Source organism: Acanthochromis polyacanthus, chromosome 1 (assembly GCF_021347895.1).
Source record: "Acanthochromis polyacanthus isolate Apoly-LR-REF ecotype Palm Island chromosome 1, KAUST_Apoly_ChrSc, whole genome shotgun sequence".
Classification (NCBI taxonomy): Eukaryota; Metazoa; Chordata; class Actinopteri; family Pomacentridae; genus Acanthochromis; species Acanthochromis polyacanthus.
The window spans coordinates 51368511-51385822 of record NC_067113.1 but is presented as its reverse complement, the minus strand read 5'-3'; the positions used below and the strand labels follow the sequence as shown (position 1 = coordinate 51385822).

General features: G+C 39.8%; 1 protein-coding gene across 1 annotated transcript; it reads right to left on the bottom strand.

Annotated features, from left to right (window-relative positions):
* Positions 1–16: 16 nt before the first annotated feature.
* Positions 17–12670, bottom strand: smo (smoothened, frizzled class receptor). The gene is made up of 12 exons (XM_022196556.2): positions 11783–12670; positions 10016–10215; positions 9205–9414; positions 8553–8725; positions 8246–8465; positions 8035–8158; positions 7834–7926; positions 6311–6419; positions 5089–5274; positions 4360–4508; positions 3585–3719; positions 17–2834 (listed from the first exon to the last, which is right to left on the bottom strand). The coding sequence occupies exons 1-12, from the start codon at positions 12042–12044 to the stop codon at positions 2224–2226; spliced, it is 2472 nt and encodes an 823-aa protein (XP_022052248.1). The 5' UTR covers positions 12045–12670; the 3' UTR covers positions 17–2223.
* Positions 12671–17312: the final 4642 nt, after the last annotated feature.

The following is a 17312-nucleotide window of genomic DNA, read 5'->3' as shown; positions in this document are numbered from 1 at the left end:
AACAGTCACACAGAGCTGTAGGATTACTTTTATTTACATATAAAAACAAAACAAGTACAGCTGCACAGTGACAGTAAATGTATTTTTTTTTACACAGTTGGGAGACAAAACGCAGAAAGCAACACAGTAAATCTTTTGACAGCGTTCAAACGTAGAAATTGCTTTTCAAGGCATACACATTTCCAAAAGTAATCTTCATTTAATATTTAATAATCCTTGAACTTATTAGGTGGACAGATAGGTCATATTTGTCACAGAGCTCACCACATAGTTGAACTAATAGTGTGGTAACCAATAAGAACATAAATAACTCTCTCTTTTACTCATCACACACAAATTACTCAACATAAAACTCTGCAAATTTGTTTTTGTTGGCTAAAAAGTGATTTAAAAGTTCACCTCAGCATCATTTACGTGCAGTGAGTGTAAACTGACATGGAAACATTTTGGTTACAGCACGAGTACGGTGGCAGTTTTTTATTTTTTAAACAACAGGTGACTTCTCCCGTTGTATTTATCATCTCAGGAGAAAATTTAAGTGATTTATAGCTTTGTACAATTAACATTGAGAAATCTATGAACAGCATATATACAGTACACACATGTAAAAAGAGAGAGAGACTGAAGAAAAAGGAGCGTTTTCAGATTAGAAAATGGACTCTGTGGCGCAGAAAATAACATCCAAACTGTATCGAGGAGGAAACGCACGAGTGAAAAGCTGTTTCAAGTGAATATACACAACAGATTAACGCAAGCAGAAACAAAGATGTAAAAAAATAACCTTTAAAAATGTACAAAGGGGAAAGTTGAAATATACAAGGAGAGTACATGAAGGAAAACATGGCCGTTCCATTCAGTCCGATGCAGTATAACTGCAGGAAGTTTTCCTCCAAACAAAAAACATAAAAGTGTTGAATTATTGCACCAGGCAACAGAATGTACACAAAATATTTAGTATGTATTTTAGCTCAGTAACTACTCAACAGGTACTATTTATTTGAAGATGTCAAAATAATTAAAGAAAGCAAGACAACAATAATTTGGTTAATTCTGACTTAAAACTGTGCAACAAAATAAACAAACCACCTCTATTGTGCTTTTAGTACTTCTGAGCTTCCAAATGTTTAAAGTTTGGACATTTTGTAATTATTTGTGATTTTAGTATTAACAGGATGAAGGGATTAGTACCTCAAGTTAACTGTACATAAACACAAGTTCTTAGTGACTATATAGTAGTGGGGAGAGAGAACACTGGAGTCTTAAAACCATTAAAATATAATACAAGAGAAGATGTGGGCTCATCAGTATTTGCAGGTAGCGTGTACACTACCGTTCAAAAGTATGAGGTCACCCAGACAATTTCATGTTTTCCATCAAAACTAACACTTTTATTCATGTGCCAACATAACTACACAAGGGTTTTCTAAACATCAATTAGCCTTTCAACACCATTAGCTAACACAATGTAGCATTAGAACACAGGAGTGATGGTTGCTGGAAATGTTCCTCTGTACCCCTATGGAGATATTCCATTAAAAATCAGCTGTTTCCTGCTAAACTAGTCATTTACCACATTAACAATGTCTAGACTGGATTTCTGATTATTTTAATGTCATCTTCATGGAGAAAAAATGCCATTCTTTCGAAAATAAGGACATTTCTAAGTGACCCCAAACTTTCAAACAGTAGTGCAGCTTTTTGTCTTTTTGATTCAGAATCAATTAAATATTAAGAATAGGACTGACTTTCATGATCCTGGGAACAAGTTGACGGTTTCAATTAGCAAATCATCCTTGACTGGCACCAATAAAACTGAACCCTACTGTGTCACAGAGTTTAATGTTGTAACCAGCAGGTTTAAACTGATGCTAGCTGATTAGGATAAAGAGATCTGTGTTGTTTCAAGCCACGCACAGTATAGCTGCCTTAATTGTTTTGCCATCGCGGAGTTGCCTTTGAAAATGTATTGGACACAAATAAAAGCATAAAAAAATATTTTTTTCATTAACTTATTCACAACATATTTTTTTTTCATTTTATCCCTTTCACTTTTCTAAAAAAAGAAGAAGATTAAAAAAAATCAAAAGAAATTAAAGACCGACCAGCTTTGTTCCACCTTGCTGCAGGTCGTTGGGAATTCGGTGCACCTTAGTAAGAATCTGTGAAAGTATCCAGCACTTTTTTTTGAGCTTACTGTCCGTGCAGAACATCGGAGCTTTGATTTCAGAAGTCAGAGTCGGCGTCCATGAGCTCGGCCTCCATTAAATTGGTCCTGGAGTGGATGGGTCCGTATCCAACCCTCCTGCCTGCCGGTACTCGAGCTACATGGGCCATTCTCTCTGATATCCCATCAGGCTGGTCCATCTCTCCGGGGTAGCTGGGCTGCCAGTTGGAGGTTGATGGGGGGCAGCGAGGCCCGAGGCCCAGATCCTCTGGACAGTCGTTGAAGTTCAGCGGGTTGGACAGCAGGCTGCGACCGTAGGCGCTCCGGCTGCTCTGATACTGCAGGTATGGACACCTCTCCTCACAGGACAGACTGTGTGACGGCTGGAAGTCGGGGTATGATCCCGGCAGGACTTCCTCCTCCATCTTCTGCTGCTGCCTCTGCTGTTCCCTCAGATTTGCCACCAGGCTCGGGTGACAGGGCAGCTTGGGTAGACGGGGCACAGAGCTGCGGCCAAACTCCCGCTGGCGATACATCTGGTGGTCGGCCACCTCCTCCACCGGACGCACCTCCTTCTTCCTCTTCTTCTTCTTCTTTTTCCTCTTTATCATCTCTGGTGAGATCTCGGCCTCCACCATCCACAGCCTGTTCCTCTCTTCCGGAGGTGGCACTGTGGATGAAAACAGAAAATAAATGTCTGTCTAGATTCTCAGTCATGTAGGTCCTGATCATCCGAGGAGCTTCAGTAGATATCAAGCGGATTCCTCTTATAGGTTCCTAAACATGTTTCATCTCTCATTCAAGAAGAGTTTAGAGATGAACCGCCTTCAAGAACATAAAAGAGAAGTCCAGGTGATTTCTAAAAAAATCAGTAAACCTCTTTATGGAAGTGAGCGACACCACCAGAATCAGCATCAGATTTATTGGTCTATTCTGTGAACACTTTGAAGGAATCTGACTCGGGGGTTTTCTCTGCTTTCAGAGTACTTGTACAAAATAAAACACATGTATTTAAATAAGGGCAACGGCATACAGAAAGAAAATCAGTGTTTAACTACTATGTACAGCTGTAAATATGTGCAAAAGAGCATGTTTAAGTCAGAGTATTACAGCTAAATTAAATTTAACAAATGTTTAGTGATTAAAAAAATATGCAAACAGATCATTTGTGACACCGTATGTACATGAGAAAGGTCGACCATAATAAAAGTGAACAGACAGCAGCATTTAAACAGGCCTGGGAAATACAAATTATACAGTATGTTTAGTAATTTGTGGTTGGTCAAATTGAGCTGCTCCTGAATTACTTAGAGTGATGGGCTGCAGGAAGAAACTGTGTCTGGTTGGGTAGATGGGGAACATGTGGCATATTTTTATTACATATTACTGTTATGTCAGAGTCACGGCCTCCAGATCTCACCTGGTGTACCAGTGGGAGTAACAGAAATGTCCTGAGGCAGGATGGCTCCTCTTCTGGCCACCATCTTGGTCACGTGCTGTGCCCAGGCTGACGACATGTCATTGGACGGCTCATTGAGGTCAAAATTGATTCCAGCTATGCGAGAGAAAAGACAAACCACAACCCCTTCATTTAGAGTCAGCTAAGGACAGCTTTAAGCGTACCTCCACAGCACCTCAATTGCCCTGAATTACGGCACGATAAATAAGCACGGCAGCCACAGCAGCCTCACAGTTTACACGAGTTTTTCACTGCTTAACTACAGAAAGAAAGACACTGGGACGTAGAAAGTACAGCTAATGAAAAATAACACTCAGTGGTTCACAAAAAGGGTAAAGAATGACATCTGCAGCACACGGTTTTTACATTTAGCTACTGAAAACAATAAAACTTGAAGAGCTGCAACATTTAAATGACAAAAAAAAACCCTACTTTTTTACATTAATGGCACATTAAAGAAATTTTACAATTTCCAAAAACTGAATCAGAGAAAGAGTCTTTTCCTCCAAATGGAGAACATGATGTGTTTTTGGATTTTGAGTGAAGCAACTTATGAATGATAAACATCCAAAAACCAACTGAACAAACCACCATAAACAATCTAAATGAGACTCCTTTGCTGAAACTTGTAGTTTCAGTTATTTACCACAAGATGGAAGTATTCTCTGTGTGAAACCGCTCTATAATTTATCACAAATGATCAGTTTACTCATAATCCTTTGTCTGTAACACTCACCCACTGGTCCATCGTGGGACACAGTGTGCATGCTGAACGACAGCTCCTTCTCCGGGTCCTTGTGGAGCTCCTTCCTCATCGCAAACGCCTTGGCGATCATCTTGCTCTTCTTTATCCTCTTCGGTTCGTTGTCACTGCGGCCGATGATCCTGACAAAACGTCAAAATTTCGGTTAAAAGGCACAGAAGGAGGAGCCGCTGCAGATGAGGTGTGCTTCCCCGAACAATCGAGGCACGGTGATTTATTTTTTTAAAACAAAAGCTATGATTTTTGTTGGTACATTCAGCCTTGATCCACCAAAAATAACACACTGGGACTTCATGGTTTAATAGGTATGTGATGGATCACACTGCAACACTGGTGCGAAAATCTGAAGCGAAACCTGAAAACAATAATTCCCAGAAGATGAATTACTGTTTTTTTTCCCCCCAAAGCAAATTCCACTGAAGTCACAGTGATCCGTTGTGCACAAAACAAGGAACAAATTCACACACAGGGGACACAAAGCAAGACTACATGTATGTACTTTGAAATTAGTGGGCAAAATCCACAATCTTAAAGATATTTGGTCAAGAAACTCACACAGAAAACGAGTAAAGACTGTTAGAGTTTGAAAAAGAATATTTAAAAGGCAGAAATAATAGAATCCAGCACAGTTTATACAACTGCAATCTTCAGAAAGCTGTCCATCTTCATATTAATGCTACACTTCCCATGACATCTACTTACTTGCACCAGGTGCGTTTCCAGATCAGGATGGTGGCTTTGGTCCACACCCAGGTGCTCATGGCGATTCCAGTCCCGAACATGGAGAACAGGTTGATCTTCTCCACCATCAGGCTGGGACGGTTCTTAATGGTGCATTCTGGGATCGGCTTGTTGGTCTGAGAGGCGATTGTCACGTTGGCTTCACACCTGTTGGAAGCACACGATCAGGCCACAGCAGCGTACAGCCACTGAGCTTCATTCAAACGCTCAGTCTGGTGAATAAGAAGCTTTTTTACGTGTCAGGGAGGGAGAGAGCGGTTTACATTTTTGAGGCTAAATTAATTCCCGTCCGGCCAGTGTCAACACTGTGGGGAAATAGGGCCACATTCACTGCTGCACGCTGAGAGCTTAAACAGCGGTTTGGTGTCTCAACAGCATCAGTTTGTGGATTTCTGTGTGCGATTGGATGAACCTAAAGAGGTGGCTGGAATATGAGCGCTGATTTATGATGCAGCTCTGAAGCAAGAAGGCAGGTGTAAAACCTTAAACCTTATTGTGCAATGCAGGAACTAGAGTGACTAGAATTAAACAAAAAGGGATCTGAAAAAATAAACAAACTGGCAAAATTAGGGACAAAACGAGACATTAAATGACCAAAGTGACCAAAATAAGATGCAGAATGACTAAAGTTAAATACAAAAAACTGCCAAAAAGAAACTGAACGCGAACACAAAAGACTGAAATCGACCAAAATAAGATGGTAAATATGACTGAAGTCAAAGATGAATAACCTGAAATGACAAAGGCCATCAAAATTCAACACAAAACAACCACAAGGAGACATACACTAAGTATAATTAAATGAAAAAGACATGAAAAGACAAAAATTGACAAAATGAGGAACAAAATGACCACCAAAAGGCACTAAATGACCAAAATAAGATGCAGAATGACTAAAGTTAAATACAAATGACCTGAAAAGACCTAAAAAACTATCAAAAAGAAAGAGTTGCTACAAAACACTAAAACTGTCCAAAATTAGATGCTAAAGATAATTTACATTAAAGATCAATGACCGGAAAACACGAAAAACTGTCAAAATTCGACGCAAAACAACCACAAAGAGACACAAACTAACTAGAATTTAACGAAAAAGACACGAAAAGACAAAAAATTGGCAAAAAGAGGAACAAAATGACCACAGAGAGACACTAAATGTTAGAAATCAGCCTGAAGAACTTACAGCACATATTCTCTGAAGCTCCTCTCCCACTCAGCCTGGTTGAAGAAGTCATAAAAGTGGCAGCCGAAGGTGATGAACACAAAGCCAAAAGCGAGGAATCCAAATATTCCTGATGTGGAAAAACAGAAATAAGTTACATGTGCTGCTGACCTTCGGTTGCACAAATGATCAGGGAGCGCTTCAGATTCTTGCTGTTTTTACTGACTTGTAAAAAAAAAAAAACGCTTCACTCACTGTTCACCTGGAACAACACGCAGAGCAAACTGAAGCTCATATTTATCCTTCAGGCAACTCAGGTTTTCAGTTTCATCCCATGTCACTTCCACATGTTTTTGTCTTACTTTCCGTAATCTTAACTGCTCTGTTTTATCTTAAAGGTGTTATTATTGTATTAATTTTAGGACTTTCGACGCCATTTCTAATCCATAAACTTACATCTTTACTCATTTTTCTGTTGCTCTACTAAACTGTAAATAAAGCCTCTTGCCAGTATAGTCTGAGCTGATGTCAGACGCTTTGCTCCAACCCCGAGGAGGCAAAGTTATACGAAGATCGGTGCAGCTCATTTTGTTTGTGGGTACATCTATATTAAATTACCACATTCTATGCTACTGTGATTTCTACCGCAAACTTTTTTCAAGATTTCATCTGTCGGAAATGATATGCCTGAGCAGCCTTGGCACAGCACTGAGCTCTCTGAGTGCTTTTCTTGTTCCAAATATAATTCACACAGAATAGGAAAAGAAAGTACAAATGTAAGAGGAATAGTGAGTAAAATGATTGTAAAATAATAGATTCTTACTTATTTTCCTCTTTTAAGTTGGTGGAATATTACATCCTATCATTCTCTACAGTGGACATGAGCAGGCCTGTTATATAGTTCCATCAAAAGCATGTAGTCTTTATTCAGCGTGCCCAATTTTACCTCACTACGTGTCCATACGGTGGACGACATGCATGCTGATGAGAAAACAAAGATTCAGACTTCTGGGAATTCATATGAAGCAAATCAAAGGAGCTAATCCTATCAACTTGCAAGGTGAGGCTTTCTGTGTTATTATTCTTTGTCTGAATCAAGTTTCTAACATGAATGGTTGAATTAATACAACAATCTAAACTGCCATTGTGTTACATAGATTCTAGTCTTTGAGCAGAGGCAAACAAAGCGTCTGTGTGGGCATACAGCTGAGCCGTTTTAGGACAGGGATGGATAACTTTCATGGAAAAACTCAAAGGAGATTGCATGAAAACAGCATTTGAGCCATCAAAAGTGACACTGAGCGTTATTGTTTTGAGTTCAGAAGCCTGATGGAGCATGGGGAAAAAAGCTGTTTCTCAGCCTGTTTGTCCTGCATTGTAAGGATGTGTCTTTCCTGAAGGCAGCAGGCTGAACAGCTGCTGGTCAGGGTGGCTGCTGTCTGCCCAGATACACACCAGTGAGCTTTTAGGGGTGCTGGTATCACCTCTAATGAGGATGATTTGAACTTGTAGGGAAAAAAATGACAATAAACAGCAGAACTTACCAAGTCTCAGCATTGTCTCATTGATTTTGCTGGCTGCTTTCTCACTCAGCAGTCCTGGGTGGTTACTCTTGATGGAAAACAACGTCATGACACCTAAAAAACCCACAGTGAATTAGCAAATATATGATGTAAGAGTTAAGATTTGAGCCTAAAGATAAACTCAGACCAAACCCTGCCGTTTATATTAATGTGTAAACTAACCCCGAATGAGGAAGTAGCCACCGACAACCAGCACTACTCCGATCGGTGCCAGCACAAAGCCGGCGCGATATCTGTAGTTCTTGTAGCCGACAAAGCAGATCCCGCTCACAGAGTCTCCATCCACCTTCAAACAATCAGACATGGACGCAAAACATGAGACAAGTGACGCAACCTTCATTAGAAGCCTCAAAGCAAACGTCCTCACACACACCTCAGCGATAGCCAGGATGGCCACAGTGAGGACGAAGGGGATGGACCAGGTGACCATGTGGAAGTAGGAGGTTCGACCGGACAGCGGCTGCTGAGTGGTACCCAGAGCTTTAAAGGACGTGTGCCAGGCATACGTGAGCATGACGAACCAAATCACACCCGACATCAGGGAGTAGTAGACGATGATGAAGATGGTGACGCATGAGAGCGTTTCTGAAGACCTGGGAGGGAGTTCTTTTTTAGAGATTTGTCCGACTGCGAATCATTTCTATTATGCTTTCAATTTGAAAAACCAATCTAACACTTACGACGGCTCCCCGAGTCGCATCGTGTTGTCGCTCTTGCATACGATCTCTTTGCGGGCTCCATCCAGGAACTGGGCCAGCCAGCCGATGCTTCCTACAAAGAAGCAGGCGTTGATGTAAAAGAGGATGACGGCCGGGTAGCGGTTGGAGTTTTTCCAGTCGGCGAGAAACGTAGCCTAAAAAATAGGAAATAGAATTAATAATACAGAATACAGGAAGGCCGGTTCTGTCCTGGACTGCTCCCTGGACTCCAGAAGGATGTTGGCAAGGTCCTTCATCTCATCTGCTGTAAGACTTTACAACATCAGCATCACCGGCTGATGTCAACATAAATTGGACTCGCATCATGAAACCCCAAACCATAAAATCTGCACAGCAATTCTTGCACTGCTGCATATTTGCACTTTTTAAACTTATTTTTTCAAGCCACTTTATATTGTGTCAGTTACAGTGTGTCAATATTGTACTATTTCATTCTCATTTCTCGTCCCTGTACATATACTCTGACTATTTTATTATTATTATTTGATTGTTTTTTGCCACATAAGCTGCTGTAACAATGTGAATTTCCCCTGGCGTGGGGAGAAATAAAGGATTATCTTCTCTTAAGTTAAACTTAACAAGAACAACTCCGGGCGCTGCTTGTGAGTCTCACCAGTGTGAAGAAGGTGCAGAGGAGGGTGATGGTGCCAAAGTAAGCGATGTAGGCGTGCATGTCGTCGTGCTCCTCCTCGGTGAACAGAGGGTTGTCACACTGGATGCCGCAGCCTTCAACGTCTTTGTACCAGCTGGACTGGATGTCCGTCTTCACCAGAGGAGCCTCACACTGACCCGATGTGTTGAACTTCAGCTTCTGCACCTCATTCTGCACAGGAAGGACGCAAAGGGAGCTGCTAATGAGTGACATCTTTCACTAGCATTACCTGCAGATATTACAGAATTTTACACACAACACGCCGCTTTGATTTAAAGCTACAACTGGATCAAATTTCATGTACAAAATACTAAAACATGCAGTTGATATGTAAATTTATTTGTCCTGAGACCAAATCTAAAAAAAACTAGGAGAAAAAAATGTTTTAAAATGTTTTTAAAAATACCAAATAAGTCTGGAGTTCCCCTTAAAACACCGTTTTCCTCTTGTCCCACCCCTCTGATGACCAAATTAAATCTCAAAGAAAACTGTTAAAATGAAATTTGAATCTCCTTTTTATGACATTATTTTAGTCATTGATGTCTCTTGTAATTTTGGGAACATTTTTAGCATCAAACAGTTTTCCAATTCTGAAACAACCCAACTAGCAAATGTTTGGTACTTTTACTACTCTGTTAATGGACTAAAAAGTAAATGGAGAGTTCAGTTAAAAGTCAAAGGCTGTTGCTCTCTAGATGACCTCTGGCCTTGCTAGAAGAGACTTTCCTCTTCAGGAATCAGTAAAGCATCATTACATAACAGAGGAACATACCGAGCAGCCCACAGGGAATTTGTCACATTTGAGGAAGCTGGGCCATCCTCGCTCCTGATCCACGATGCTGCACGGCCGACGCGTAGCCAGACACAAGCTCTGACTGGGCAGCTCGACCCGGCCGTTCTCGCATTTGGGCATGTAGACGGCGCAGAGCAACGGCTGGATGACCGACCAACAGCGAGGAGCGTTCCGCAAACCTGCCACACAGAAACAGCATTAAAAAAAAAACCTTCAAAATAAGACATTAGAGATGTCCAGCAGGGGTGAATGTGGTCATGCTACGAGCTGGATTTATCAGCTGATCATCATTATTATCTCTGGAAGCTGGAGGTTTATGAAGGAAGTCATGATGGAGGAGAAAACAGATCAGTCAGCTCAATAAACTGTTGCTTTTCTCATTCACATATGTACTTGTGTGTTTGTAATCAATCAACCAATCAATTAGGCAACCAACAGAAACTTATTAGGCAACTACCTACTCACATTTCAGACAGAACAAGCAACGTCACATAAACAGCAATCAGTGATTTCTGACAATTTATCCACAAACTCAACAATTAAGGAAATAATCAGCATATTCACTGACAAAAATAACTTGGAAAACCAATAATTCCCATCCACGAGGACCCAAGTAACCCCTTATATGCTTCTTATTAGTTCTGTTTTTACACTGTACTTAAACCTTTTAAATGCTTTTTTTTTTTACTGTAAATACCAACAATTTTGCATTTTTTGTTTTCTTAATATCAACAATTTGCACATTTACTGTAAATATCAGCAATTTTGGTGTCTTATTTCTTCAACCAGCACAATTTGCACATTCTTTGTACATTGTATTTTGTAATCTTTCTTGAATGTAACGTGTGAGCTCAATAAAGTATCTATCTATCCATCTATCTATCGTCATTAAAAGACAGATGGCAAAGACGAAGGAAAATCTTGTCCTGATTAGGTTTGGTGAAATGTTTGGATATGAAATGTGATAAATGTTGAAGCATTCCTGAGTATTCCAGGACATTTCATGTGGGTGTAACTATGTTTTCCTGGCAGCAATCTGATAAAATCCAAAAAGAACAAAATCTCCAGGACAAATCTTGGAGAACTGTGAGTCAGATTGGGGTCTGACACATCATTAGAGAGCCCTTTATAAATGTGAGGGTCTTCTTACAGAATATCTAAACCCCTTTTATCATCAATTGTTTCCTCTGTAGCACCTTTGAATGATCCCTTTTGTGGCCTTTTAATGGGTTTTAACACTTCATTTCTCCTCCAATCTCTGCTGTTCCGAGTACTTGACACTTCTCATCACAGGCCATTATCACATTAAAACAACTCACAATTAACACTCAATAGTTCCGTGCAACACTGCAATTTATCAGATTAGTCCATCTATTCAGATGTGCATTGATTTTTTTAAATCCTACTACAAAATAAAAGCATGGAAGCCAAATCCTTACTAATATTAAATGCAAGAATGCATTTTTTCTGCTGCTGACTCAAGTACAAGATTGAAATAATACTTGTGACGTGGTAATGCTGTTCCATAATAATTTTAATTATATCACATCCTGCATATATAAATCCTGTAAATTTTCACAATAAATCTGCAGTGCATGACTAATGTAATTTTGAGGCTTTTCAACCTCCTCTTTATGAAGGATTTTCATGTTTTATCATATGATCAAACTGCAGGATGATCAATTATGGGTTAGAAAATGAGATACAGCATCTCTAAGTCTTTTTCCTGATTCCATTAAATCTTACCAGACCACATGGTCAACTTCTCAAAAGCCTCTTCTTGGGTGCTGGAGTCCTCAGCCAGGATCAGAGAAGTATGAGAATAAGGCAAAGGCGACCCCAGACATGTGTTGTACTTCAGAGCCTCACAGGTTGTAGTTTTCTTGCAGTTATCCTCAAATATGGTCCCGTTTGGAGACAACGCAGCCCCGGAGCCTGGCAGCCAGGCAGCCAAGACGCAAAGCATCCCGTAAAAGCCAACAATGGGGCTCCGAGCCCTGGAAGACATCTTGGGGGAAGAGATTCAACTGTGCAGTAAAAATACAAGAAAAAGAAAAGATCACTTCGATTTCTTCAGTAATCTAGCTTCCTAAGAAAGCAGCAGAGGAGGTTTTCCCTTCATGAGATTGAAGTTTCCAAACGAGCCATGGCGAAGAAAAGCTGCTCCAAAGTTTCCTCCCAAACTTTTTTCAGTCTGCACTTCTCGTCCGATCCCTGCTCTATCCAAACGAATTCCTTCATTATCCAGGAAAAAAAAACCTCTCCCGACAGACGCAAAAACTGCCCTCCAGGCGAGAAAAAGCGGAAGATCAGCTTAAAAAATCAAACAAAGTGTCCCTTTGGCTGCGCGTAAAGTAAAGGGAACAAGCGAGAAAGTTGCAGATTTCGCCCTCCCCCATCTTCCAAAAAAAAAAAAAAAAAAAAAAACTTGCCATGAAAAAGTCTGGATCTCTGTAATAGGATCTCTAGCTCACATGCACCACCCCTTCTCCAAAGCCCCTTTTTCTCATACTGGCAGAAAAATAAGATGGCAAATGATCCGATATCTCAGTCCCAGGAGGTGATTCTCCTCCTGCAGGAGTGTGTGAGGAGAGTTTTGCTGTTGTGTTGCTCCTCGGTGCTTGTTTTTTTTTGTCTCTGGTATGCACATGGTGAGGGAGAGCCAGGGCAACAAAACCTCCCTTCCCATCCCCCCTCTGCAAGTGGAAGAATGTGCCTTATGGCAGGGCCTTCTCCAGGATCCCCATCCTCCAGGACCCCCACCTCAAAACAGCTCAGACCCCCATCTGACAGATTTGCTCTGATGTGAGGAGCTTTTTCTGAGTGGTCTGATGCTGCATGTCCTCACTGAGCAGGTAGTGCTATTATCAACCTCAGGGATCCTCAGCTGCTCCTCAAACCTTCTGAGATCTTCTCCTACAAAATAGATTTACACTATATTTGCGCACAAATTAGTTTAGTTGCTGATGTACTTGATCACTGTCATTAAATACGATAAGGATGTGTGGGGAAAAAGAGATATTTGATCAAAGTAAACAGAAATAATACAGTATGTATAATATGGATTGTAGTTTCTCTGTTTTGAGTCACTGCTTTAAACATGCTTTTAGTGGAGAGCTTTTCCTGATTTGATGTGTTTTTATTTCCTTTGAACTGTCTTTTATTTCTGTCAGTAATGTTTGTCCCTTTTTATCTGTCTTTTAAATTCTGAAGATTTTATGGTGCATCTGCTGACCTGTGAAGCACTTTGTAACATGGATTTTGAAAAAAAAAATCATTGTAATCTTTACATATAATTATATAAATAGGTATATGATGTATAGTATATTATCTAAAATATTAAATATATATATTAGCGCTGGGCAACGATTAAAAGTTTTAATCACGATTAATCACATTGTTATGCATAAAAGTAAACAAGGAATTTAAAAGTAGTGTACTCTGCATGTTAATTTTAAACATAATGCCAGATCAACAAAAATGCAATCACATTAAACAAAGTGCTTTTTAACAGCAGTATTCCTTTCATACAGCAACAGATCAAATATTTCTTGTACATCTCAACCTAAACATTAATATAATCAAATCAAACCAAAGCTATTTGCCACGGCAAGGGCATGTTTTTTCTGGTTTGTTAGAGAAAAATAAGTTACCCTCAGAGTCCAGAGCCACAATCAGAACATTATTATAAGAACCTTCCCAGCAACAGCAAGTTAACATTCATAAATCTGTATTCCTATTTTTTCTGAACAGCAGAAACATTTTTCTTTCATCAGGGAGCAGCAGAAACAGTTTATGTTCAGTAGCAGCTGTCCTTGTTAGCGAGGTGAAAAAGTCCACAGCTGGGACTGACTGTGCAGAAGACTTTTTAGTCTGTAAAGTCCATGTTTGTGCTTCTTTTTTGGCCTTTTTAGACTTTAATATATGAAGGACAGTGGAGAGTGACAGGAAATGTGGAGAGAAGAGCAAATGGCCGTGGGATGGACTCTAACCTATGACCGCTGTGTCGGGGACTATAGTCCTGGTTTATATCGTCACAAACACACACATAAAAAACCCTTCCAGTGATGCAGGTTTGAGGCTCATACTGCCGTCATTCGTTGCAATCCTAAGAACGTTCCTCAGATGGACATCTTCCACGATACTAATCAGAATGCAGTCTATAGCTAACTACTTCGCTGCGGCATTTATTAGCTTGTTTTAGTTTATCTCTGTTTCTCCCACATGCTGCATCCTGTCTGCCTTCCTGGGATCCATGGTTTGTCTGTATGTGTACTTGATGCCACGCAACACACGCGTAATGCAGATGATCAGTTTTGTGTTTTTTTCTTGATCATAAATGTTCCTCTTCTTAGCTCTTCAAGAAATATGGATCAGTTTTCACCCTCTATTTGTGACCCAACAAAGTGGTGGTCGTGGTGGAAAGCGCGAGCAAACAACTAGTATAAATTAAGCAAAACTGGAGCATGTTGAGGGAAATTATGCATAACTTGCCACACCTGTCTTTAGATATTATGAGTGACGAGATTGCAACCATATTTTGAACTATGAAGTCTCAGGTATTCTACGAGTGATTCATGGAAAGAAATGAGGTGTTTTGCCTTGACTAACCTGAGAGCCTTTGGAATAGGCAAGAAGACATGAGGATAAAAATACTATTTTATACGCTAACGTCTTTTTATTGTATCATCTGCTGTGTTTTCTGTATTTATGTCTATACATTTTTGTGTATTTTGCATTTTACCGTGTGTATCGAGTTAGAAAATTCCGGTGACAACTTTACAACCAGTTTCAGTTAGCTGACATTAAAGTGGCAAAAGATAAGTAGTTTTATTTAAAATGATCAAAATTAAGTAAAAGTTGATTGCACAACGTAATGGCAGTAGAATAATGGCACCATCCACTTTAAGATTTCTTCCTATAGCCCTTGCTTTCTCTGTAAAATTCTGTCTGACGTCAGATCTGCAGTGAAGCCTCAATGGAAAGATGACAGCCATTGCATAACCTAAACAGAACCAAGACATCACTTTTGTTCACCATAGTAACATCAGTATCTAATCCAGGCATCTGAAATGACTGACAGAGGTCAAAACTGAAGTCAAATAAGAGAGAACCTCAGAGCTTTAGGACTCCAGAAGGCTCAAACACCAACATTTACTCGTCAGTATTCCTACTGGAACAGTAAATAATAAAACCTGACTACTTATTAATACAACTGTCTGTTTAACTCTTCCTTAATCATAGCGATGAGATTGAGGTTTCATACTGTGGTGTTGATACTTTTGATGTCTGTGCTGTTGTTAGTAGGGAGACTTTGAGGAAAATGGAAACTGATCCAGTTTTTTACCGCAGCAGCTCCAACACTAAGACCACTTGAAAACATGAGGGGAGTTAAAACGTTGTCTGTTTTCACTTTAATTTGTAGCTGAGTAACAATAAAAGCACATTTTTATACCACAATATGCTGTAATGTACTAATTAAAATGAGGACATAATTTTTAGTCTTGAAATTAGAAAGAAAATTTTGATGTGTCTGGACAATTGTGCACTATTTTCTCATGTCTTTTCCAACGTTCTATTGTGAAATTTTCATGTTTTATGGTCTTTTTTAAAAGTAATTGTAAAGCACATGGGAATTTTTTGGAAAGGTTTCTGCAGATAGAGTGTATTCTTCTTCTTTTAAAATAATGCACAATTTGCTTGAAAATGTGTTGAAACAGGAAATATTTTTCAGTAAAAAGTTTTCTAAAAGCAGACCTCGAGGCTGCCAAACAACATACAGATCCTTTCTGTTTTTATTTCAGGAGATGGTCACTGTATGTAGAAGAAGAGTACATTCACCTCACTGTCTTCTAGAGCAGAATGTACCCATTATCCAGGCATTCAAAATATTTAGTCTACAGTGAAAACACTATACAGCAGAGATATAATCAAACACATGCAAGATGTTTGAAAAAAACATCATCTAAATCCACTTTAGAAAAACTGTTTTTGTTGGGAATTTCCCCTAAAAGATAACAGAATTTTTCAGCATTTACTGTTAATCATATATGAAGAATTTACATGAAGTTTTCATTGTTACATGACAACACATGTCAGCATAGTGTGTGTGAGAACACAGCTAATAACTCAAAACTACTTTAAATGACTCTCCTTTGGGACACTCCTAATGGCCTGAGCTTCCCCTCTCCTGGTTAAGGAGGCTGCAGAAATCTGAAATATTAACATACATGAAACTCTAAACTCACACAGTCACATTTTTAATGCTCAAGTTTTGTTTTGATTTCAAACACGCTGGCCGGGGCACCAGTAAAAACACATTTCTAGCAGGTCAGATCTGCACCATGGTGGTGCTGTTGTTATTGCATTAATTGGAAAGTGCACTTGTGGTATTTGCACGGCGACTGATGCTTTGTTTCTCCGCCGGTGTTCTGAGAGTAAAACTGGGTTAACTGTTTGTGTGTGTGTGTGTGTGTGTGTCTGGGCCTCCTCAAAACCCACAGCAACATGGCTGCCTGAGTGAGTCAGACATGGAGTCAGAGGGACCACACACAGAGGCCTGGAGCCGCTCAGTTCAACACACACTCACTCTAACCCAATCAGGCACATTCCCAATCACACTCGCTACAACAGACACTCTTACAGACCCACACACTGTCACTTTTCCGCCACTTTTTTTTTTTTTTTTTTTTTTACTAAACTACACATCATATCTTTCTTTAAAAAAGTACTGAACTTTCACTCCTTTGTGCCATCCAGTCAGATCCAGTTGGTTCTGCCGTGTGTTAAACTCAGTAAGGGGAGTTCCTGGAGCTGTTACCAACATAGAAATGTCATGTTTAGATTGGGGACTTGCGTCAAAGGCTGTTACACATGCAGGACTGCTTCTGCTCCCAAAGATTACAGGCATCAGGTTTCAGGCTGAGAATGTCTCACAAGTCGAGGTTTTTATTCGCCGGGCGAAGAAACGGGGAGGAGATGGGAGGCTGTGTTGGTTTTTGCTGCTTCACAGTTATGTTAGAGTTTGGGCCGGAGATCCAGTTGAATGACAGCTGAATGACAGTTCTTGCAGTTAAAAGAAACTGTCAAATTATGACATGATAATACTGATGTGGGTGTACTTTACAGACATTAAAACATCCTTAAACTGAATACAAATCAACCTTTAATTATTCACTTTATCAAGATGGTGGGATTATTTGGTGTTTGTTTTTTTTCCTCAGCTACTGTCTGCTCAGTGATTAACAGCAAAATATAAACTTGGCCTATCCTATAC

What these genes read in the sequence shown, in the direction of transcription:
- smo (XM_022196556.2), bottom strand. Translation starts at nt 12,044, where the DNA reads ATGTCTTCCAGGGCTCGGAGCCCCATTGTTGGCTTTTACGGGATGCTT. An exon ending in CCATCCTGGCTATCGCTGAG is followed by an intron (nt 8,159 to 8,245) that starts GTGTGTGTGAGG and finishes GATTGTTTGAAG; the next exon opens with GTGGATGGAGACTCTGTGAG. An exon ending in TGAGACAATGCTGAGACTTG is followed by an intron (nt 6,420 to 7,833) that starts GTAAGTTCTGCT and finishes TTTCCACATCAG; the next exon opens with GAATATTTGGATTCCTCGCT.